The sequence below is a fragment of the Neoarius graeffei genome, chromosome 20, assembly GCF_027579695.1.
Source record: "Neoarius graeffei isolate fNeoGra1 chromosome 20, fNeoGra1.pri, whole genome shotgun sequence".
NCBI classification, from domain to species: domain Eukaryota; kingdom Metazoa; phylum Chordata; class Actinopteri; order Siluriformes; family Ariidae; genus Neoarius; species Neoarius graeffei.
In genome coordinates, this window is record NC_083588.1 from 1,896,670 (window position 1) to 1,920,743 (window position 24,074).

At 43.2% G+C, this 24,074-nt stretch overlaps 1 protein-coding gene across 1 annotated transcript in view; it reads right to left on the bottom strand.

Annotated features, from left to right (window-relative positions):
* Window positions 1-24,074, bottom strand: part of xylt1 (xylosyltransferase I) — an 83,987-nt gene that overhangs the window by 8,364 nt on the left and 51,549 nt on the right. The window contains exons 3-7 of the mRNA XM_060902466.1: window positions 20,267-20,439; window positions 15,702-15,904; window positions 5,331-5,411; window positions 4,808-5,024; window positions 4,253-4,429 (exon numbers count right to left, since the gene is read on the bottom strand). Coding sequence (XP_060758449.1) covers window positions 4,253-4,429; window positions 4,808-5,024; window positions 5,331-5,411; window positions 15,702-15,904; window positions 20,267-20,439 — 851 coding nt within the window. The remainder of the gene's footprint in view (window positions 1-4,252; window positions 4,430-4,807; window positions 5,025-5,330; window positions 5,412-15,701; window positions 15,905-20,266; window positions 20,440-24,074) is intronic.

Below are 24,074 nucleotides of genomic sequence, written 5' to 3' on the forward strand. Positions count from 1 at the left end.
GACATGGAAAATATCAACAGGGGAAAAACAGTTGAGATTTTTCACAGCGTATCTACAATTAGAGTTTTCCTCCCCCAGATAGCTGGTGTGGAAGAGATGAGGGTGAGAAAGAGGGAGTTTTAGAGGTGATTTAGAGCGTCCGTGTCCAAGAAGGGCTTTCAGAGGTTCCTGGTTCTTTGGAGGCTCAAGGCTGAGAACCGCTTGTGAACAAACTGAACTGCCATGACGCATTTCAAGGTTCCGTCAGCCGCCCTTTGTCCTCTTTCTTTCAGATGCCGCTGCGAGGGATGAAGCATTGTCGAAGGGTAATTACTCAATAGCCATGGCGGCGCTTATGCTCTTAATGGACTGCGAAAGCTCTCGCACCCTTCCCCCACTTCTCCCAGGATAGACTTGAAATGGTTAACCACAGCAGTTGATCACAGAGGCCCTTTCACATGCTGCTTTTCAGTCCTGATAGTCAATTGAAGGCTGTCGGGGTGAATTTCAAACCACAGTTAGAAGTGCTTAAAATGTGGTAGTTATTTTGAAGTGCCTGGGCCCCTCCTCTTTTCATCTCATGAACAACTCATCCTCAGCTGCTGGGCCAACCGAAACACTGACTGACACACACACACACACACACAGAGGAAAGGAAACACTAATTGCCAGTGCAGCAAGCAGATCCCATATATCTCAGCATGTAATTTCCCTTTGGTCTTTATGCGCTTTGGATGTTTTTAATCATCGCATACCACAGCGTCTTGCAAATTTCATTTAAGATCGGTCGCCTCTGACATTTTGAGCCCTGAGAGCGAAAGAACGCTCATCGTGATGATGTCATGGGCATGTCGCTGAAGAGCAGGGCCACTGGGATAACGGCACACGAGACCAGAATAAAAATGTAATGCCATAAACTACATAAAGAAAAAAGACAAAAAGGAAAGAAAGAGCTCGAAGAGAGAAAACAGAAACAGAGAAATCATGAAAGTAAATGTGAAAGAAAGGGAAAAAGAAAGAAAATATGAATGAGAAAAAAATATGTATTGAGTATAAGGAACAGAAGATAAACCGTGAAAGAAAAAGGATGAGAAAGAGGAAAGAGAAAAACACAGAACAGAAAGAGATACTGAAAGTAAGTTTTCAAAAAGGAATCAAAGAAAATTACAAAAAAAAATTTTTCTTGATTTTTCTAATATAGAGGAAGAGGAAGCTCAAAAAGACAAGCGGAAAAGGAAAGTAGAAATAAAAAGAATGAAGGTAAAAGAAGAAGAATTCTCATCTCATTATCTCTAGTCGCTTTATCCTTCTACAGGGTCGCAGGCGAGCTGGAGCCTATCCCAGCTGACTACGGGTGAAAGGCGGGGTTCACCCTGGACAAGTCGCCAGGTCATCACAGGGCTGACACATAGACACAGACAACCATTCACACTCACATTCACACCTACGCTCAATTTAGAGTCACCAGTTAACCTAACCTGCATGTCTTTGGACTGTGGGGGAAACCGGAGCACCCGGAGGAAACCCACGCGGACACGGGGAGAACATGCAAACTCCACACAGAAAGGCCCTCGCCGGCCACGGGGCTCGAACCCAGGACCTTCTTGCTGTGAGGTGACAGCGCTAACCACTACACCACCGTGGCGCCCCAAGAAGAAGAATTATTACAAAAAAAAAAAAAAAAAAATGAGGAAGGTAGAAAAATATATCGAAAAATGAGATGGAGAAAATGAGTAAAGATGAAAATTAACAAAAGATGGGCTGGAAATAAGAAAAATGAAAATAAATGAAATAAAAGAGAGAAACAAGGGAAGAGAAAATAAAGAGGTAAAGTAAGACAGAAAATTTCAAATGCAAACGACAAGGGGAAAGAACAGTGAATAGTCAGAGAGAGAATGTAAGGAATAGAGAGAGGGAGAAGAAGAAAGGAAAAAGCAGAGACTGCTCACTTGCAGACAAAGAAGATGGAAACAAAAGCAGCAGCTTTGGCCAACTCTTTGGAGAAAATGGAGCTCACCTCCTCCTCCTCCTCCGACTATTGAATCCATACTCGATCCCACACTCCCACTCATTCCCCAGGGTGATGGGAGATTTAATGACAGGAGGAAAGACACTCTGACTCTCTTGTACTCTGAGTCTATGATCACATTCCCACTGTATGCTGCTATCAGCGTCCATTTGACGGGAAACCGCCTTCACCATTGATCTCATGCTGGCCACAGTTAATTACAGATCCTTGCACAAGTTAGGCCCTGTCCACACGGCAACGGATTCAGGTGACTCCGATACAATTGCTTATCGTTTAGGCCTGGCGTCCACACGGCACCGGCGTTTTGGGTGCCCAAAACGCAATCTTTTTGAGAACGGGTTCCAGAGTGGAAAGATCTGGCAACGTTGCCGTTGTGAAGTCGTCTGGATGAGTAGAACGGATTTGTTTACGATGACGTCACAACCACATGACTGAGTGCTTCACGCCGGGTAGAAGTGTAACGAACTCGATGCGAGTTGTCAACAAATCCTATAACTTGGTTCATGAAACGCGCTTACAAAATATTTTCACTGTGAATATTTATTGTGTAATGGTGCAAAGTGAGAGAGAGAGAGAGAGTGAATAGCCCTTAGGGCAGAGTCAATCCCGCCAGCAAAAATAGGGAAAAAAAGGAGCGATCTCACCTCTTCAGATGTTGGTTTAAGTCCTAAAGTACATTCCTCAAAAAGGGCGTAAAAGAGCAAATTAATCCATCAACGTGTAGCATTCAATTTATTCCAGACCATTAAAGACGCCGCCTTCCGTGTAGAATCATACGTCATCCTCGCCGCCATATTGGATAGGTCAAAGCGGAGAATAAAGATTCATGTGCTGCGTTTAACTGTACCAACAGGTTTACCGTCCAAACGAGATCACATGGGATTACCTTTCACAGGTGAGAAACAACAAATTAATCCATCAACGTGTAGCATTCAATTTATTCCGGACCATTAAAGACGCCGCCTTCCGCGTAGAATCATACGTCATCCCCGCCGCCATATTGGATAGGTCAAAGCGGAGAATAAAGATTAGCTGCGTTTAACTGTACCAACAGGTTTGCCGTCCAAACGAGATCACATGGGATTACCTTTCACAGGTGAGACTGGAAAAATACTTTTCATTGTATTTGGTCATTATAACGTAATTTTACGAACAGATTTTCCTGACTTTGTGGCTAATATGAAGTCTCGCGCATAATAGTTTATGCGCATGCGTCCTTACTTCTTCTATTGTTCTGGTGTCTCCGAAGGGACCGTCTTACAGCGCCCCTAGAGGTGTGGCATGTGTATTGCATCGTTTTCAGCAAGCGTTGCGTTGCCATATGGACCTGATATTTTACTGATCGTTGCCCATTTGGACGCGATATATTTTTAAATAACATCTCGTTGCCGTTGTCGTGTGGATGTAGCCTTAGTGTGACTTGCCTACTTGTTAAGTCTCGTTGGATTTCTAATCAGAGCGGCGATTGGGCCTGGCTGGCGAACCCGTCCCGCACTATTAGTTGTGTGTCCAGGGCAAATTAGATGGCTGTAAAAGGGCCTAATGCAGAACGTTACTGTGTTCATTTCAGGTGTGGAATCATAGTGTTAACACTACAAAGGGGTTAAGTGAGGGTAGCTAATGAACCATGCCCTTCGGTTTGCTCTCTTTGGAACTGCTCTTGGCTTGTGGTATGTATTAGAGGTTTTCAACTCCTCCACTGGACACTTAAGCTTTTCTCAGACAAAAGTTTCTGCTCTAGTAACCAGAAGGTGGCGAGTTCAAGTCCCAGGGCTGCCAGAGAGCGAGCAAGAATATTTACCTTTTACTGCTCAGCTCACAACCTGGATTGGGTTCTGCCTCACCTGTTTTGAAGAACTGTGACTGCAGAGGACATAAGCAATAGTTAAGTTGACATGAAAGGCAGGTTCTGGGGAGCATCATCATTGCATGTTTGTCTTCAGAAGAATTCCCGTGGACCAGGCATCATCAACCGGCAAACCAAGGAACAGATGCAATTGTACCAAGCTCTCAAAAAATACTGCTGAAGAACCCCCTGTGGTGGGGGTAGTTCAGTATCCCATGTGGTATGGCCACACTCAGGTTTTATTTTAAGTGAACTGTAGATCACTGTGTTCAGATGGACCAGAGACTGGTTTTCTGTTCTGCACCAAGTGTCAATAACAGAATTCCTACACAACTAAACATGACAGACTCTCAGGGTAAACGGGCTTAGGTCTGAAACGGTGGTTTAGCATGGGTTACCTGGAAGCGGGGCAGGTCAGAGGGTTTGAAGTCATTAGGAGAGCAGCCACACCAGTCCACGATGTGCTTATACTGGCACTTACAGCCCAGTTTCCGGTTCCAGTTAGTGATACGCAGGTTGTTGTCCACCATGCTCTCACAGTGAGGACTGTTCTCCAGCACCGTGTGGAAAAACGACTGCAGAGAGGAAGAGATGGAGAGAGAGAGAGAGAGAGAACTAATGACATCTGATAAAATGAAGACGGGTGGCAAACAGGGTGGCCGTACCAGGAGGTCTGCTTTTTAAATGTCTACATCAGAGGGGGAAAAAAGTCTGCTTTTCTCAGGCTAGAATCCAATATGTGAGGGGTGAATTACTGTCTCCAGACAGGATAAAGAATCGCACCTCTTTTCTTTTCTAACCCTGCTGTAATTAAAACCATCCACTTTACACACTTAACACAGTGCTCCTGAGTCAGAGAATAAGAGCGTACAGCTTCTAAATTTTCTGCTCAGCTTTGCTCAAGTTGCTGATTGAATTTTTAAAATGTTCAATAACATCTTGAATTAACTCACCTCGGCTGGCAAGAGAGTGTAAGCGTAGAAGCGCTTCATGCTGGTCACCAGGTCATCATCGGAGTTGATGACGTACTCCACGAAGGCGCGGTTCAGCAGGAACCAGTCAGAGCCTCCGTCCACAGCGATGCCTTCTGGAATCTTCCTGTCCCCCAGACGCCACATGTGTGTATCACACTCGAAGAAGAGCCGGTCCAGGCCCTGCTTTCTGATGAATCTTCAGAGGGCAAGAAGTGCCACATGTCAAATTTTTTTCTTCCACTGGATTTTATTACTCTGATTATTAACTATAATGCTGATATCAGATGGAACAGGCGAGTATTTGACATCCTCATATCAACATCCTTTGGTGCATTTTAATAAAGTTTTGTACGGAACACACAGGTGCGAAAAAAAACAAAAACCTTGGATAATCTTTTTTTTTTCCCTGATACATTTTTATATGACCCAGAATACCAGAATGGCACCAGCCTTTCTATTCCAGCTCATACAATATGATGCGTATTATTCCGCCGCTACTCACCGAGCATTATCTCTCCCATGAGACTTGATGAAGTTCATGTTGCGGTACTTGGAAAGGAAAGCCACCAGCTGATCATTAGTCCTGAAAGGAGGGAAAGAGAGAGAAAGCGAGAGGGAAATGAGAGAATTCTCTTCCTCTGTGTTTGTTTCAGCGTAAGAAAGTTTGTCCTTTTACTCAAATGATGGCTGTTTGCTTGGGCACAAATGTCATTTGTAAAATCCGTGTCAATAAAGCATTTATTGAATCCAGAGAGAGAGAGAGGAGATCAATCAGGCTAATGAGAGGCAGTGTAAATGAGTGCAGGGCACAAGGGATTCTGGGAAATCTCTAACTCGCACTTGGCGTCACAGTGAACCAGATACAAGTGGCCTGCTTCAACCACAGCGTGACAGTCACTGCACTCTCATTAAATGATACACACACACACACACAAACCTGCATACAGGCGAACGCTGCTCCGGGGGATGTGAGAGTAGGAAACACCTAACAATTAGATTTCATTACTGGCACTTTCCTTTAATTCGTATTGGATAAGGCTAATTGTCATTATTGCGTTAGCCAAGAATAGCATACTTTCGCAGAACAGCTTCGTGACAGCAGTATGGAGAAGAAATAAAAAAACAGATAAGCGAGTACGCCTATGTGTTTGCTGAATCCCTTAATTTAATTATGAACAAGACGATAAACCAACATATGGTGTAGTGCTGAACAACTGGCACTATTGTTCATGTGTGAGTGCGATCTATATGTTGTTTTTTTTTTTAATGGAGTACTTGAGCGTTGTTCCAGTCTTATCTCTGTCCATTGCACAGCATTTGAGGTTAATACACAAGAACTGACCGAGTCATGTGTGGTGCTGTTACGGTAAAATACTGAGCAGCGGCGTGTGTGTGTGTGTGTGTGTGTGAGAGTCATGACCCTGAAGCAGCATGTGACAAAGCAACAACATTTTTATTTAATTATTAAAGAATGATGTCATACTTTGTATCTGTTTACATTTGCATTTAATGTTCTGGAACGTCCTTGAAACAGGTTCTCAGTTGGATTAAAGCAGCGAAACAGTTATTACCTCACCAGACATTAATAAGACCCTCCCACACACACACACTGCAAAGCGCAAAGTCCTCTGTTTTGAAGATGTCATAAAATAAGTTACAGCTTGTGACATACAATCACAGAAAACGTAACTATATTAACGATTTCTTAATCATTAGACCGTATAAATGCCTGTGAATGAGTGGTTACTCTAGAAATGCTAAATAATTAAACCGAGTGCATTAATATAAACCTGTGCTTTGCATCTGTGTGACTGTCAGAGCTGCTGTTCTAGAAAAAGCCTTCTGGCCAATTAGAATCCAGAATCCGTGTTACTGCAACAAAATCAAACACACGGGTAATTTTTGCTAATGTTTTTGAAGTAAGTCCGTGTGGAAATTTGTAATTTTTTTTTTTGTCGCCAGTATAATGGCGTTCGTATCGCCCGAACGCTTGGGTTAGTTGGATATACATTCGATCAGCCAAAGCAGAATCTCGATTGATTATCCCTTTAAGACGTATTTAATGTTGGCAGCTTCGACCTGTCGCCTTTGTACCTGTGACTGCGAATCAATCACACGCCCACACACATAAACACAGACAAACACACACACCCATTCTGTCTGCTGAACTCCCAAACACTACGAGTCCCAAAGCCACTGCAGATTGGCATAAGACCAAATTATAGCCTTAACCGGGCTGTCAGAGCCATCACACACACACACACACACACACACACACACACACACACACACACACACACACACACACAAAGCATCTGAGTCTCTGTATATCTGCCTGCATTTATACACCCACACAAACACCAAAATACATCTGAGTGGCAATGTCTTGTTGCATCAGTCCAACACACACACACACACACACACACACACTCTCACACAACACACTCACGCCTGGCCATGTGGTGGACGAGAAAAACCTGATCAGCATCAGCAATGAGAACACAGCAGTTGTGTGTAGGTGTGTTGTGCATTTCGCTCTTTCTGTGGAACAAAAGTGCTTATCAGGAACTCAGAGGTCTAAAAGAATTCCTGTATGGAGCCCAGGTTGAGGACAGGGTTTGTTTCATGGGCTGAGTTTAAAGGGCTACTCCGGTGGATTTCAAATGAAGCTCTATTCGCTGTCGATGTAGTGTGTGTACGTGATTAGCGTGGATAAGTATTTCAACCTAAGTATTTCCCGCACTGAGAAAATCTCACAAGGTTTACATTAAAAAAAAAATCCACTTTTTTCCAAGTCTAAGAGCAGACGTCGAACCTTGTTTTATAAACAAAGCTGTAAATCTTTAGAATGGCTCCTTTTCGAGACGGAACCATGTTTCCATATGCAAGAATTCGTTGTACGGCTCTGTTGGTGTATGGATACGACAAAACATTCAGGAAAGTGTAACGTGACCGGAGCTACGTTTTTGTTTCGCACCAGTGTTGGAAAGTTCAACAAAATTCTATAAGAACAGTTTGGATAAGCATTTCTCTCACGTCCATCCCATCCTCACACCTTTATCATTTCATAGTTTTGAATTTGGTCATTGTATGTGTTAACACGTTAACAGAATTCAGCAGCTGCCCCTTAGGATTTCTGTTATAATAATAAGTTTAATTTATATAGCGCCTTTCAAGAAACCCAAGGACGCTTTACAATAATAGACAAACAAACAAATAAATAAATAAATAAAAAATAAAGGGAAAAAATAATAAATAAATGAATAAATAATAAAAAGTAAAAAGTCCACCAAGTAGGGATCAGGATGTAATTCCCAATGGTGTAGCAGCCACAGTCCCACCAAAAGGCGCATGAAAACGAGTCCCACATCTCCAGCACAGCCGCCGCGACGCCGCCAGCCACATCGCCCGAACACCACGCCATGGATCCACAAAGCGAGCAGAGAAGCTCCGCCACGCAGAGCGCTGGTGTGTCCCAAACCACCTGCACAGCCGCCGCGACGCCACCGAGCGACATCGCTCGGAACATCACGCCAAGCATTAAAGCGCAGAGCGCTGGACAACCACGAATGTTAAATGAGCAGCGAACTCACTGCAGTCCACAGTTGGGAGCGCAGGCATCAACCACAACGAACCAAGGCCTAGAGGGAACCAACGCCCAAACAGGGTCCGGAGCTACACCACCACCGGCGGACAAAACACACAAACAAACATCAAACTACACGAACACACAGGAAAAATAAATAAATAAAAATTAAAAAAGAAAGAAAATAAAAATAAAATACAAAAGCTCTCGTGAGAAGCGGCAGCCAGAATACGCACGACGTACTCTCAACCGGAAACCGAAACGAAAAAAAAAGATTATAAATGATTTTGCTGTTTGAAGTCTTTTCTCAGTTCATGGAAACGAGTCGAAGTTTGAGTAGAGTTTAAGTTGAAAAACACTCGAGCGTTCCTTTAACGTTAAGGTTACTGGGGTGAAAGCGGTTTGTAATTATTAGCGCCCTCTACTGTTATGGCCAACTGTGGCACGAAACACTTAAACATGACAAACTTCACCTTTAAGATCGTAAGTCTGATGTGCAGTGGCATCAGAGTCCGATATCACGAGTGAGCGAGCTATGGAGGAAGAAAATAAAACAGAAAGGGCTGAAACATGAGAAAGACAGCATTAAAAAAAGAGAGAAAGACAAGAATTGAAAAACGATGAGTCACAAAAAGGAAGAAATAGACAGAGGAAGTTGACAGTGCAGGTGAGACAGTCCAGTAGAGGGCGTCGTCGAGCCTGTCTAACCCCAGGGGATGATAAGAACAACAGATCCTGCACTTGTCCTTTTCCTCCGTCTGAAAAGGCCACCAAAACAGCTGCATGGACTTCCAGCAGGGCCGAAGAAAAGGAGCAATTCTGCGAGGATAAAAAGGCCAAAACGAGTGGCGCTCCAGGACAAAGCATTCCCACAATGCTGCAGAGCTTTTAGGAGTCTCTTTCAGACGCAGGCATGCGGAAGGCCATCAGGAGAAAAAGCGCAGGGGGAAACCGAGCGGGCCGTCATGAGGTCAGGGGTCACTCGGGGACAGCAGGTTGCTGCTGAGGAGATACAGTCGAGTCAGAAAGTCTGGCGAACAAGAACTGTCACGTTTTATTTATTTTACTGAGATGACACCACACTTCCATATCATCACGCTCCTAACGCAGAGGTGTCGGCATCTCTACGTCTTGAAACAACAGTTGAATTTGCTGATCCGATCCATCGGAGACCGTCCGGATTGGGCGTGGCCAAATGTTCTAATGAGTACACTTGATTAACAGCCCTCTGAGACTCCGCCTGCAACATCACTCAAGCAACTAAACACAACCGTAGAAGTATTGAGAGTCAGTGAGAGTTCAATGCCCATGTGTTAATGATCCAGTTACACGGAGTTACACAGTCAGCTTTCACGCATGAGATTAGCTTTCGCTTCTGAAGTTGGCCAGGCGCTGTTTAAACAGAAACACTTTCACTTGAAATTTGATGTAAACCTGAAACATGTTAAGTGTTTTCATAAATAAATATGATTGGGGAAATTAATTTGAGTGGACAGAAGGTCAAAGTGTAAAAATGATCACTACCGCAATTTTGCTGCATTCTTCGAAGAAAGAAGCGGTGTTCACACGGCACATATTTGCATCGATGCTGCACCGATGTATTTTGTTGCGATATATCTTACACCGGTGTAAATTTTGTGGAGCGTTCACACGTCACAAACCTGCTTACTAGAGAGAAGCGTGTTAGCACCGGTGCAGCTCCACTTGCGTTCACACGGCAGTTTTTGCGACCGTGCTATACGATAGTAATAATGCGGAAATGAAATATGCGCATGCGTGAACCTGTACTTCCTTTTCCCGGTTGTCATGGCATCACCAAGCGCCGGGAAAACAACATGGATGAAGACACCAGTGTTGCCAGATACTGCTGATGTTTTCCAGCCCAAAATATGTTCAAATCCGCCAAAATGCACTTAAAACCGCCCAATCTGGCAACACCGGAAGACACGCAGTTCTGTTGTTGATATTCGCCATTTTGGAAGCGCAAAATACCAGGATGCAAATTATGCAATGCCCGTATGTAATCAACTCTCCTCACACGTAGCGAGTCTACCCCGTAGCGTTCAGACGTCCTGTTTTATATCGGTGCTGCCCCGCGAACTAGCATTTACTCCGGAGTAAATTTCTTAAACCACCTCCCGAGCAGGGTTAGATTTGCACCGGTTTAAGCAGCTTTCAGGGGCGACACCGCTATAACTTTGTACCGTGTGAACGCTCTACCGGGGCAGCCCCGGTGCTACACCGGAGTAAAAGTTGCCGTGTGAACACCCCTACTAGCCTGGCAAGCCAGACTAAATGTGAATATTTAGTCTGGTCTCGCTCGTAGACATTTCCGACGGGTGTGGGAGGAACAACCCGCTGTCTTTCAAACTGTCTCCGTGCGTATAGGCCAACGCTCTGACCAATCAGCGCAACAGTGACTGTGACGTAGTCAGAGCGACAGAAAGCAGTGGGGGAGGCCTTGAAATAAATAATTTTTCAAAATGCGTATTAATTAATAAACAGGTTCTAGATATTAAGAAGTTTGGAGATAATGACCACAAGTTTGGAGTCTGTACCACATACTTAACATACACTCTTATTTTTTTCAAGGGTTTGCTTAAACTGTTTTTGAGAGTTTTTATTTAGTGGTGTTTGGTGAAATAATTTCCCTTAAATTTAAAATAATGGGAAAATAAGAAACAATCAAAAAGTAATGTTTCAAAGCTGTTTATTAATTCTTCGTACTGCACAAACTAGCCCCATCCTTTTGGCTACGAGCGGAGCCAGCTGGTAGATCAGACTTTTGCCATAGCCGGTCGGCAAAACAGCGAAAACGTCCTTCTTGAAAAGGAATGAGCGGAGAGCCTCTTCCTGCTCATGTTTCAACCAAAACTCCAAGTCTAATTCTTCTAAAACTGATTCCAAAGCGGAGTCAAACGCGCGCTGTTCACGAGCCGTAGCCATCTTTCCTGCTGTGCTTTCTCCAGCGTCACGCAGCCTTGTCGTCACTCCTGCAAAAGCCCCCAAAGAATCCAAACAAAAACCTTGCGTTGTGATTGGCGGGCACGATTTGATGCCCGGGGTGTTTTGTTGATATGGTGCGAGGCTAGACCCACTCGTAGGCAAAAATATTTTTGGCCGCTAGGCGGGTGGGTCTAGTTTACTAGGCTACACCCCGACAGTGTTGAACACAGTTGCCTAGTGGAAAGGGTGTGGCATTTCTAATTTGCATATTCATACATTCTGGCTTTCTTGTAAGCATGTTTTGTGCCTTTTTGTCTCACTGCGTTTTTCAAGAAAAAACTGGTGTAATTTTGCTCACTTTAAACTAATTAGAAAGAGATCACTGATTTTAAGTGCCTGAGAGATTTAACACCCCCCAAATACTCAGTGAAATGGGTCAGTCCGGTGTTGCGTTCCACGTATCGATCCGAGCGCTTTCAGTCAATAACAACACAACGTATTTGACACAGTTATGAGCGATGGAATCTGGTTTGTGAACACTAATTAAATAACATACTGTTTTACATAAAGAATGAAATGCCACCTGACTTCAAACTTCCTCCGTTCTTTTCTCCCCCCCTCCCTCCAATCCCTCTTTTCTGACATCACTAAAGAGATGCTGGAGCTGGAAACGTAATAAATGATATTTTACTCGCGGTCTTATCAGGAACATGATGATTTGTACGTTATTTTGCCGACTGTCACTCAACGTGAGGATGGAATTGTAGCGTGAACGAGTTGCGCAGAGGAAGAAGGAGAAGAACAAAGAGATGCTCTACCGTAATGACAAGACGGGCCTCGCTTAAGGAGGATAAAAGAGTTCAATCAGACCCACAGTTCCTTTTATCACGCTATTCATTACTGCCTGTTTCCTGTACAAACACCGCACACTCACACACTCTCTCGCTGGTGTTCTGTCACCGTAAAGGAGCATGAGCGCCTGGGACAACGTGTCCATACTTCTTTACTCTGATTTAGCACAGGATGTGATGAGAGCCTGGTTGAGCCTGGTGTACTAAATATAGTGTCTGCTCACTCGTATTTCTGTGCTCAGTGTTGACAAAAGGATGTTGCAGAGCCAATCGTCGAGAGCCAATCATGCAATCACTGTCTTGTGACTCAGAGAGTAGGCGTGGCCTGAATTTTGAAGGTGGGATTAGATGTGATTCAGATGATTATACAGTTCCAATTTGGTTTGGATGTTTATATGTAGTTTTAATGCAGGTGAGTGAGAGGATTTAGGAAGGATGCTAAATTGGTGGCTGGAAGCGTTCCTTACTTGTTAGCAACATTACCGTTTTAGCTCCAGGGTAAAACAAAAAACATTACCTCGGTAGATCTACTACTTTTTAGCGCTAAAGGGATGTGGTGGTGGTGGTGGTTAGGTATTGTGTGGATTTCCTTTATTTAGCTGAACTACTCCTTTAATAAAAGGCCTGTTTAAAGGAGAGATTCTTTATGCCATGTGGAGTAAGAGCTATCAACTGCCCCCCTGCCAGGCTATTTCCACATAGCGCCTGGATCCCGATCAGCAGGCTGGATAAAAAGAAATGCTCTCGTCTCTTTGATGTTCCAGTTTAAGGAGCTTTAGCTTGCAGCTATCCACCCCATCCCTCTCTCCCCCTCTCTGACGGATAGAGCACCTGGATTAACCTCTGAGAGCGGCGCTAACGGAACAGGATGGAAATTTATGGCTCGGCTCTATCGATTCCCTCCCCCTCATTTCTGAAGGCCGAGAAAAATGACAGGGCCAGAGGATCGATTTTAACTGGGCAGAAAGACCGAGCTATCCTGCAGCTCACCCCACGTAAATTATAAATCAAACATTTCCACACATTCTCAGATCCGGTCTGTTACCGAAGCCTCTGTGGGTTTGCGGTGCCGTCTTTCAGGTAAATTAAGCATGGTCATGAAGCGGGACTGCATTTCATTACTTTGTTATTTTGTTCAGGGTAAAAAAACAAAACAAAACCGCAAATACTTTGTAAGAGAATAAATAACAAGTCGAACGGAAATGGAGAACCAACCAAATCATATCGCTCTCGTTATTTATTCCTGTCCTGTCCATCGCTCTCATCTTGTTGCTTATGCTTATGTTTATTTTTTTTAAATTCATCACGTTCACACAGTTTCCTGCCTTCGTTTTATACCCGGATCCATTCTGCTGTATTTTGTTTGTCACGCTGACGCTGCAGGCTACACCGTTCTCCCGTGTAATCCTTCACCGGCTCTATGAAGCATCGTACCTGCTGACATGAGATCAAACGCTGCTGCTCACGGCTTCACTCAATTACCCTTAATCCCTCCAAAACTTAGTGGAGACATTGCTTGGAACTAATCCGCCGCGATGCCCTGTGGCTAACACGCACGCCACTCGGGCGCAAACTCGATTGGTTTAGATTTTTGCTAATCAATAAGAGCAGGTAAGGAAACAAGAACAAACGCACTCGACACCGAACATTGTGATCAAAGAGCACCAGAGACGCTCGTGACGTGACTGAGCGCATCGGCTGTGCTGTAGCTGATAAATCCAAGGCTAAGTGCTCAGAGCGCGATTCCCAGAATCTTGTAATCAGGTGTCTCAGTGGTGAGGAGCGACACAACCAGTCTTCAGCAGTTACAAACTGGAAAGACAGCCGATAAACAGCAGCTAATCACCGCGCCGCTGGATGACAGAACTGAAGTCTATCATTTGACTCAACTGCAGCTGCTGAGTTCTTGTGTTGGAGCGAGTGTGAAATTTTTCCAAAAAGCACTTCAGCACAAAGATCGTTAAATGACTCTTCTTTCTTTCTTTCTTTCTTTCTTTCTTTCTTTCTTTCTTGCTTTCTTTCTTTCTTTCTTTCTCTCCCAGTTAAGACGATCTTTATTTTCCAACATGAACATTTGTGACCCCTCACCGAATCCAGGGACGCATGTCGGCCGAAACGAATCCGAGATAATCGCAAAAGAAGCATTTTTTTTTTCGAAATTTGTGATTTTCGTTTTTTTCCATCATGTACAAGTTGAGATCTTGAAGAATGCAATCAGTATTTCAGATAATAGATTGTTTTGTTGGAAAAGCATACATTTTTTGTTGCAAATTGTCTCGTTTTTGTCAGGACTGTAGCCTGCTGGGGGGTGTGGGTAAATTACCATATGGGCCATTCACATGATGATTTAAGTCTTTTTTTTTTTCGCAAATCAGCTGTATGATATGAGCTGAGCTCGTGGCTACTTAAGCTGCATACAGGCGTGTAATTTCACTATGGAATGAGCAAGCTAAACAGAGCGCAGAGGAGCTGAAACACCGCGAAGCAAACAGACACAGGGTAGTTACATCGGAGATGACCATTTCTAGCAAAAAAACTGCAACCAAAAGGAAGTGTTCTAGGACTACATTATTCCATCGGAGGCATTGGTGTGTGCAAGGCACCGTTTCTCTTTCTGATGGGGTGAGTTTATTAATCTAAGGCTGTGTGGTTATTTTTGCATGTAACGGAGAGTGTTGTGGTTTGGTTACATGAAACTAGTGTTGTGTTAGTTGTGTTATCATCGTGCTATCTTTCTTTCTTACGGTGTGAGTCATTTTTCAACCACAAAACGTTAAAGTATACTTTAGGACTTATTTTTGTACTTCATAATTGTGTTGGGCATACTTTGCATGGAAGGAAAATTGACGTGGTGATCTTTGTTTACATGAAAGTAGTATCGTGCTAGCTCGTAGGGGGTAGGGCTTTCCTTAATGTCATGCAAATGAGCACCATTATGTGCCCACCCTACACCCAGAGTAGCTGAGATGGAAAACTTTGAGGGCGATTTTCCCCCTTTTCTGTTTTAAGAAGTATACACTTTCAAAAGGCCACACATTCTTCAAATATTGTCAGACCTCCACATGGAAGGCATCATTGGAAAGCTTAGAAACTGTCCTTTCTGAATCTGTCAATAACTCAAAATGCCCCCGGGCCGACATGTGTCCCTGGATTCTGTGATCTGACACATCTGGTTCACTTTTGTATCCTGTAATCAAAATCAGTAACCATGCTGTAAGGTAAACGTCCAATTAAAACCAAATGTCATGTTTACGAACATTTAGCTGTTACGCATCAGGTTCCCTCGTAAGACTGCTATCTGTTGTGGTGATGTTAGCCAGCTAGTTCATCTATCGTATGCACAGGAACAATAAAGTTTTCCTGGTTGCTATGACAACGTTACAAGTGTGTCTGATACTATACTATGTACTTGCTGAGAGAATCGTACACCACCCGTGATGATGGTGCTCGACTGAGTCCCGTAGTTGATGATGTTTCTCAGCACACTCACCTGATGGGGTAGTCGGCAGCGCTCAGGTTGATGAAGAAGTCCCAGGGCCAAGAGCTCATGGCCAGCAAGTCCTTCATGCTCTGCAGGTACATGCTGAGAAGGCTGGCTCCACCCCAGATCGTCGCCATGCGCCAGGTCGTCACACGGACGTTCGGATAGCGCTCAGCCAGCACTAATATCTGCCTGTGGAGGTAGTCTGAGCGCTGTGGACAGACAGAACAGCCTCGGGTCACTTGAACAGTCCAATTAGCTCGTTAGATATGCTGATACAGAGACTGAAACTGATTTAGGGGCGGGGCTGCACTGCACTACACTACAGATGATGTCACTAAATAAGATTGAGGGAGAATTTTAACCACAGAACGTGCATCTTAAGCTAACCAGACAGGCAAGTGGTTGTCATGGAAACGCTGATAGGACCTTGGCTGTTGTTGAGTTCTGGACTCTGATTGGTCAGAAGAGAAGGTGTTGATTAGTTTTCTATAACAGCAGATTTGACAGCAGTGCAGCTGCAAATCACAAGTTTGTATGAATGCACTCATTCATTATTCAAAGGTTATCGTTTCCATAGTAACAGCTCGTTCACAGTGTGGAAGCTCCACTAATAATAAAAATGGGATTGTTAAAAACAGTTGACATGGTGACGTTTTCTGTCAGGAGATTGTAAGTTTGTGCAGTGTTTCTGGAAGGAGTCTCCAGTGTCAGAGGCGAAGCTGGAACTCGACGTTTTCCGGAATCTTCAGGACGGAGGAGTTTACGCTTTACGATTTCTCGGTAACAAACAACGCCAAGCTGTGGGTTTTTTTTTTGGTCGTATTAACTTCAAAAGAGAGAGGGGAAAGCTGGTGAGGAAACTTGTCCTGCCTGCTCTTAAAAAAAAATTGCTCCACTTCCACCTGTACTCGTTAAATAAGCTGCCTTTTACATGTCGGCTTTTTCTCGCTGTTTCTCTCCACTCCTTGGCTGGTTTTGATCTCTCTCTCTCTCTCTCTCACACACACACTCTTCCTCCTCCTCCCTGTTTTATGAAAGCAACTGAAGAAAAGAGCAGCCGGAAAGCAGAAAGACTTTGGATGATTGACTGATTGAAAGGCAGTCGTGTTAACATGGCCTTTCGAGATTAACACGCGTACACACACACACACACACACACACACACACACACACACACACACACACACACACGTGTCATGCTGTAACTTGAAGGAACTGATTAAGTGTATGCTTGGATGTGTGTAATTAGGGGAAGGGGGAGTGCTAGGTCTGTGTGTGTGTGTGTGTGTGTGTGTGTGTGTGTGTGTGTGTGTGTGTGAGAGAAGCATGACTGAGCCGCCGAGTCTCCTCCTGTAATAATCCCCCATCAGCCGTTGTGTTAAACAGCTTAGCGAGTGAAGAGCGAGACACAGAACCCCGTGGTTTATCTGCTAGACCTCTTCATGCTAAATCAGGGTTCCTCAAGAGTTCCTCTCATGGGTCAGGGTTCCAGCTTCCTCATGAGAACCTTCTCTGGAACAAACCACTCTGTTTAGGGTTCTGTCTGGTTTTATACACGGTCTTCTCCCGAAGTAGAACAAACCAAACAACCTGCTTTTTGGTGGAAAGTAAACATCCTTCTTCTCATCGTTTCTCTTCCTCCTCTTTTCCTTTCCTCAATTCTTCTTTCTCATCTCCTTTTCTTTTCCTTCCATCTTTCTTCTTCTGTATCTTCCACCCCAAAAATTTTCTCTCCTTTCTCCTACCATTTCATCTCATTTTCTTCCCTCTCCTTTTCTCTTTCTCTCCACTTTCTTTCTTCTGTCATTTTTCACTTTTCTTCTATTCTTTCTTCTTATTTCCTTTCTTTTCCTTCCTTCCTCCTACTCTTCTCCTCAGTTCTATCATTTTTTTCTCATCTATTTTTTCTTTTTCACCTCCTTGCACTTTCTTTCTTTCTCTCATTCCTTCTCCTCCTCCAGATATCCTTTCCTCTTTTTTCCTTTTTTCACCCCACGTCCCCTCTTCTCTCCTGTTCTCTCTTCATTCATCTCTTCCCCCCCTTCAGGTAGCTCCGATGATAAAGGATGTTCACTGCAGGAGAGGAACTGAAACCAAACAGGATGTGTCTCGCTCATTTCCTCTCGTCTCAACCTGCGCGCGCACACACACACACACACACACACACACACACACACACACACACCACAGAACTAATCCTGATCCAAAAGGAACACTGTCTATACACTGAGTAAACACACTCGAGTACAAAATGCAGAGTGAGACAGCGATGAGAGAGAGAGAGAGAGAGAGAGAGAGAGCAGTATTGTTATATCACGGGACCCGTATTGTTGACTTTGATGTCGTTACCACATTAAGCAGAGTGAGTGACACTGAAATGATAATGACACATTACAGGAAAAAATTCACAAACAACTAAAATAGAAAATGAAAATTACAGAAATGAAAACATCGGAGCTAAAAACAAAATGTCCAGGAGGAATAAACATCATGCAAAATCTTTTCTGTAAATGTCTCACCCTGACGGTGGACTTCCTGTCAGCTGGAAACATGAACTAAACTTCACGGTGTATCTGAACGATGGAACGTTAGTTATACAGGCCGCCATCTTAAACAACCATCATCACATTTTTCAGGACTTTATGACTCCTCCCCCTAGGTCACACCTAGTAGGCCACGCCCAATCGAATACAATGTATTATCTTCGCAAGTAAAATATCTTGAAGAAATATCATCAAATTTATCTTGTACTTCCTGTTAGTCAACATTATGTTAACGCGAATGGATCATTTGTATTATTCTTTAAACGGTTCTGCTGCTCGCTGGTTTTTGTGTTGAACACGATGGCGAACAGGCTGAGACGTCCTGTACGGTAAATCATCGGGCACATATGATGTATGTTTTGTGAATAAATGGTTTCTACCATTTAAGTGTTAACATAATTTGGACTAACCCTGTATTATACTAAGCCAAATATATAATTAATAACTTAATTCCAGATATTTTTACTTATTACCTGATCTGTATTTTCTTATTCTATTGGTGGATCATTTTCCTTCTTTTGATGAGCTCAGTGATCTGCCACGAGAACAAGACTATTTCAGGTGCGAGGTGAGGAACACAGGGCCTCGTTTGTCCACCTGGATATGAAACGGAGTTATTCGTAACTCATTCGTCCGATTGTTTAAATAAGATATTTGCGATTCATGAAAATCCTGAACATTCAGGAAAATGTTTGTAACCTGCCTGTGCGCGTAAATTTACACATAAGAAAATGAACTAATGTAAACCTCACTTTAATCGACTTAATACTTCACATGGATCGTTCACTTTTATATCTGGAACGTACTGTCGAGTTTAAACTGCTTATTTTTCTTATATTTACAGCAGATTATTATTATTATATCAATGTGAGTCAAAAATAACTTCCACTTTCTGACATCTCATTCTTGTTTGATAAACAAATGAGTGTGTAGGTGTGTGTGTGTGTGTGTGCACTGTTGTGTGAGTACAAGAAATTAGCTATTACCCTGTCCACACTAGGGATTTTGTACCGATACGAAACTACTTTCGTACCGCAACACCTGTCCACACTAGCAACTATACCGGTACTGTAGCGGTATAACTGTATCAGTACGAAACCCACAAATGTATGGGTTTCGTACCGGTACAGTATCGGTACTGTAGCGCTTCGCTGTAGTGTGGGCAGACGAAGCGGTTCTGTATCGATACAAATATAATGTGCATGCGCAATGAACCATTCCTACGTCTTCCGGGTTATTCATACAATACAATACGCACGCGCTTTCCAGCTGTAAATAAAACGTCAAAATGGCTCAAAACAACTGTGGAGCTACATGGAGCAAAGAAAGGGGGGAGAAAGGGAGGGAGGGAGGAAGAAAGGAGGAAGAGGGGGAAAGGGAGGGGAAGAGAAGGAAAGAGGGAGAAAGGGAGATTCGTCTTCTTTGTTTCTTTCTCAACTGCCTCGCATGTTTTATACGATTCGACTGAATAAATGACCACCAGAAATACAGACTGTACATTGACAACAAAAAGCGCACACACGTTGTTTCATCCGCCATATTCTCGGAAGGAAGTTACTCGGTAACCACGGAAACATTTCGTGCACACGCATTTCAACTACCGTGAAAAAAAACCGCAAACATTTCTCGCTAGTGTGGACAGATGCACTAAACTGTACCGGTATACTTTGTATTGATACAGTTATACCACTTTCATACCGGTATAAGTGTGAACACAGCTTAAGAGAGTCGTCCCCCCCCCCCCAAAAAAAAAAAACTTTCATGGAACTCCAGGAAGCCAGTGAACAGGATTATGGGATTGTCTTCTGTTAAAAAGAGAAAGTTACATGAGAGTTGCACAAGAAAGATGCATGAATGTTATGCGACGGTTACATCAGAAAGTTATGTGTGAAAGTTACAAGAAAAAGTGACATGGACGAGGTTTTGGCTGAGACAGACATTCATTACTCGGCTGAACAACAAATGATGGATGATCAACGATTCGGAGACTGGAATCATTGTGTGTGTGTGTGTGTGTGCACGCAGTACCTGGTCCACGTGGATGTAGTAGAAGTGTGATGTGTGGTAAATGGCCTTGAAGAGACGCTGCACTTGGCGTGAGGCGCGGCCGTGGACCACCAGCACAAAGGCGATACGCACAGGTACAGCCGGCACCGTCTCCATGGAGTCCTCCTCCCAGTGCACGTTCACGCTTGCCTTACCTACACACACACACACACACACACAGTACTGCTAAAATACAGCTATCTCTACAACTTGCACACGATACACAGGTAAGTCGTTCACACTGATCGTACCCTTTTATATCATGATGATTCCAGAATAAGGTAATAATATCATCATAAACTTATTTTTCAATTATTTCTTGACTAGAAATGGAGAAAAAATTATACTCAGATCCAGTAGACAGGGTGTCACATCCATGCAGCATCATAGGGTTAACGTATATCTGTATATTTTTACAGACAGTGATGTATACAAGGACAGAAGAATGAATTTAAACCACTCTATTCCCGGCTCCACTCATCAGTGTACTGAGTGAAATGATGGATTACTGAGCAAAGATTGTCTTCTGTAATGCTGGGCTGATGGGACAGCCGGTAAGTCTCCATTACGGGATTTTATACAGGCTAAAGCATCAGTGTTTAACTTAAAAAAAACAAAACCTAAACTGTGCAAAATATTTCCTGATGTCTAATTAACTGCTTTCTTCAAAAATTACATTTTCGTTGTCATTGCAAATCCAAAAAGAGATTTAATATAATGAGTCAAGACATGAGTTTTAGGACCCAAAAAAATATTGTTCAAATATTATCAGAGTAAGAAAGTTGATTTGTTAAAAATGTGAAATGAAATTATGTTGTTGAGAAGATTTGATTTATGTTCAGCAACTAAAAGTAAAATACAAGAGCTTAAATATTCAGGACATTTTTTTCTCCTATAATATAAATATTTTCAGAATATTTTTATGAAAATCCAAACAGTGAAATTCATCTCCAGTCCAACCGGAAACAAATTAAACCTCAGTTTAATGAATTAAAATACTGAGAAAGTGACTTTTTTTCCCCCTAAAATAAACTTTAGAAACAGCTGTCAGACTTTCGCGCTGAGAACGCTGCTCACTCAGGCAGCTGTAGCATCGTTTGAATAACAAAGTGGTGTTGCGTGCAGTATCAGTGAAAGTATTGGCACCCTGCTCCTTTTTAAATGCAATTGTACCATTAAACTGACCAAATGACACTTTCTTCTTGAGCAAAAATGTGTTAAATCAAGATTAAGTGCTTTTTAGATCCTTCATAACTGCAGCGCTTTGCTTCAAACAGCTCTTCTATCCTCTTATCTTCTCAATCTTGGCTTTCTCTTGATGAAAAAGCCACCTGAGATGCTTTTCCAACAGTCTGAACGTTTTTACTGGCTGATTTTCCGTCACGCTCTGCTCCCAAACTCCTCCCAAAACATCTCTGATGGGTTGAGGTCAGGACGTGCTACTCATCCTTGCTCTTCTATCCTCTCAACTTTCGATTTATTTGAGAAAAACATTTTAATTATTATACAGGGATTAAAGTGTGTGTGTGGGGGGGGGGGGGGGGGGGGGGAGATGACGGATGGTCATCCTGATGACGGAAATTTTCCCTTTGCTCCTTGAATAGATGATTAAAGGTGCAGTTTATGATGATTAAAATGTTTCTAGACTCGTACAAATGCTATTATTTCAAAGACTTAGACAAATTGTGATTTAAACATTTCTGAAGCAACATTTTTGAGATAATGTCTTCCTTTCAGGTTTACTTTTTCTGGCCCTGAAATTTTGCGACGTTGAAATGAAACTCGTGAACCCTTTGCGAATTTGCAATTTTGACATGGGAACACAGAAGCCTTTGAAGAGTATGAAGTCTGAAAAACAGTGTTGCTAGGCAACTTCACCTGATGATGGCTAGCTTGCATGTAGCTTCGTTTAAAAAGGTGAAGGCAGAAGTGTCGGTGAAAATGAGACAGAACCATCCGGATTGTCATTTCCTTCAGATTTACTTGTCAGTTATTTAGAAAAGAAAGTAAGAAAAGACTGTTATGGCCCTTTTCCACTACCCTTTTTCAGCTCACTTCAGCTCGCTTCAGCTCACTTCAGCCCGACACGGCTCGCGTTTCGACTACCAAAAACCAGCACGACTCAGCTCGTTTCAGCCCTGCTTAGCCCCTAAAACTCGCACCGTTTTGGAGTGGGGCTGAAGCGAGCCAAACCGTGCCGACTGAGGTTGGGGGAGTGAGCAGACACTCCCCTGTGCACTGATTGGTGAGGAGGCGTGTCCTCACATGCCCACACACGCCCCGCGAGCACGCTGGGATCTGTAAACACCGCAAACCCGGAAGGAGAATAATTATGAATTACGAGAATTTCTGAAGCCTTATGCGCCTCGCCTCATCTATACGCTCTTGCCAGTATCTGTTGGCGTTGTCGGTGACAACAAGCCACAGCACCAAGACCAGTAACACTAACGACACCATGTCCTCCATGTTTATTGTTTACTCTCCGGGTCGTGAGACTACCGCTTAAAAGCTCACTGAATCAGTGACATACAGAGCATCGTGCACGAGTTCGCGGAGCGCAAGGCTCGTCGTATGCCCTTCAAATAATGCGCGCAGTAGGCTATTGATGTTTTATTATGAGCCATGTACAGTATGTCGCCTAATGTTTTTTTGTTTCTGAGTTACATGTTCGTTTGAAGGACTTAATGTACAAAATAACATAGTTGCACCCCGTAGTGTTGAAATTGGTAAACACAGTGCATTCAGTGAGGTTTGCACCGCCCTCCTTTTATTTCTGACTCTTCCTGTCACCGTTGCAACCTCTGAGCGCTCATTCGTATGCCCTTCAAATAATGTGCGCAGTATAGGCTATTGATGTTTTATTATGAGCCAAGTACAGTATCCTAATGTTTTTTGTTTCTGAGTTACATGTTTGTTTGAAGGACTTGATGTACTAAATAACATAGTTGCACCCGGTAGTGTTGAAATTGGTAAACACCGCAGTTGCGGACATTTTGTAGCCTAAAATGATGTTATGATAAGCTTTAATAAAGGGCCCGGTCATTTGCCCCGCCCCCGGCCCGGCTCTGACTTGTTCCGCCACTGTCACTGATGTCACTGTTTGCGCTGCTTAACGACATCACGTGACGTCCACCCACTTTCGCTAACTCCACCCAATGTGTCCACCCACTTCCAGCCAGCACGGTTCAGCGCGGTTGTAGTCGAAATGCAACTCCAACAGCCCCGCTCAGCTCGACTCAGCTCGACTCGGCACGGCACGGCTCAGCCGCGTTTGTAGTGGAAAAGCGGCATTAGTCTTTAGGCAAGGCAAGTTTATTTCTATAGCGCATTTCATACACAGTGGCAGTTCAATGTGCTTTACAGAGGTAAAGGCAAAACAGTAAACAATAGAAAATAAAATTACATAAAATAAAGGGGGAAGAAGAGAGAAAAAATAAGAAGAATTAAACAATAGTAGAAATAAAATAATAAAATGAAGTAAAAGTTGAGTAAAAAAAACAGCAGAATAAAATAGAATAAAAGTTAAGTAAAGTTTAAAACATGCAGAGACTGTAAAAGTTAAGTAAAGTTTAAAACATGTAAAGATGATGATATTTATCAGTTAGCAGAAAGCATCTGAGAACAGCTTGGTCTTTAGTCTAGATTTGAAGCTGCCAACAGCAGGAGCATTTTTGATGTCCTGTGGCAGTTGGTTCCATAGCTGCACTGCATAGTAGCTAAAAGCTGCTTCACCACACTTTGTTTTAACAACAGGTTTTAACAGTAAATTTTGCTGCTGCGATCTGGTAGA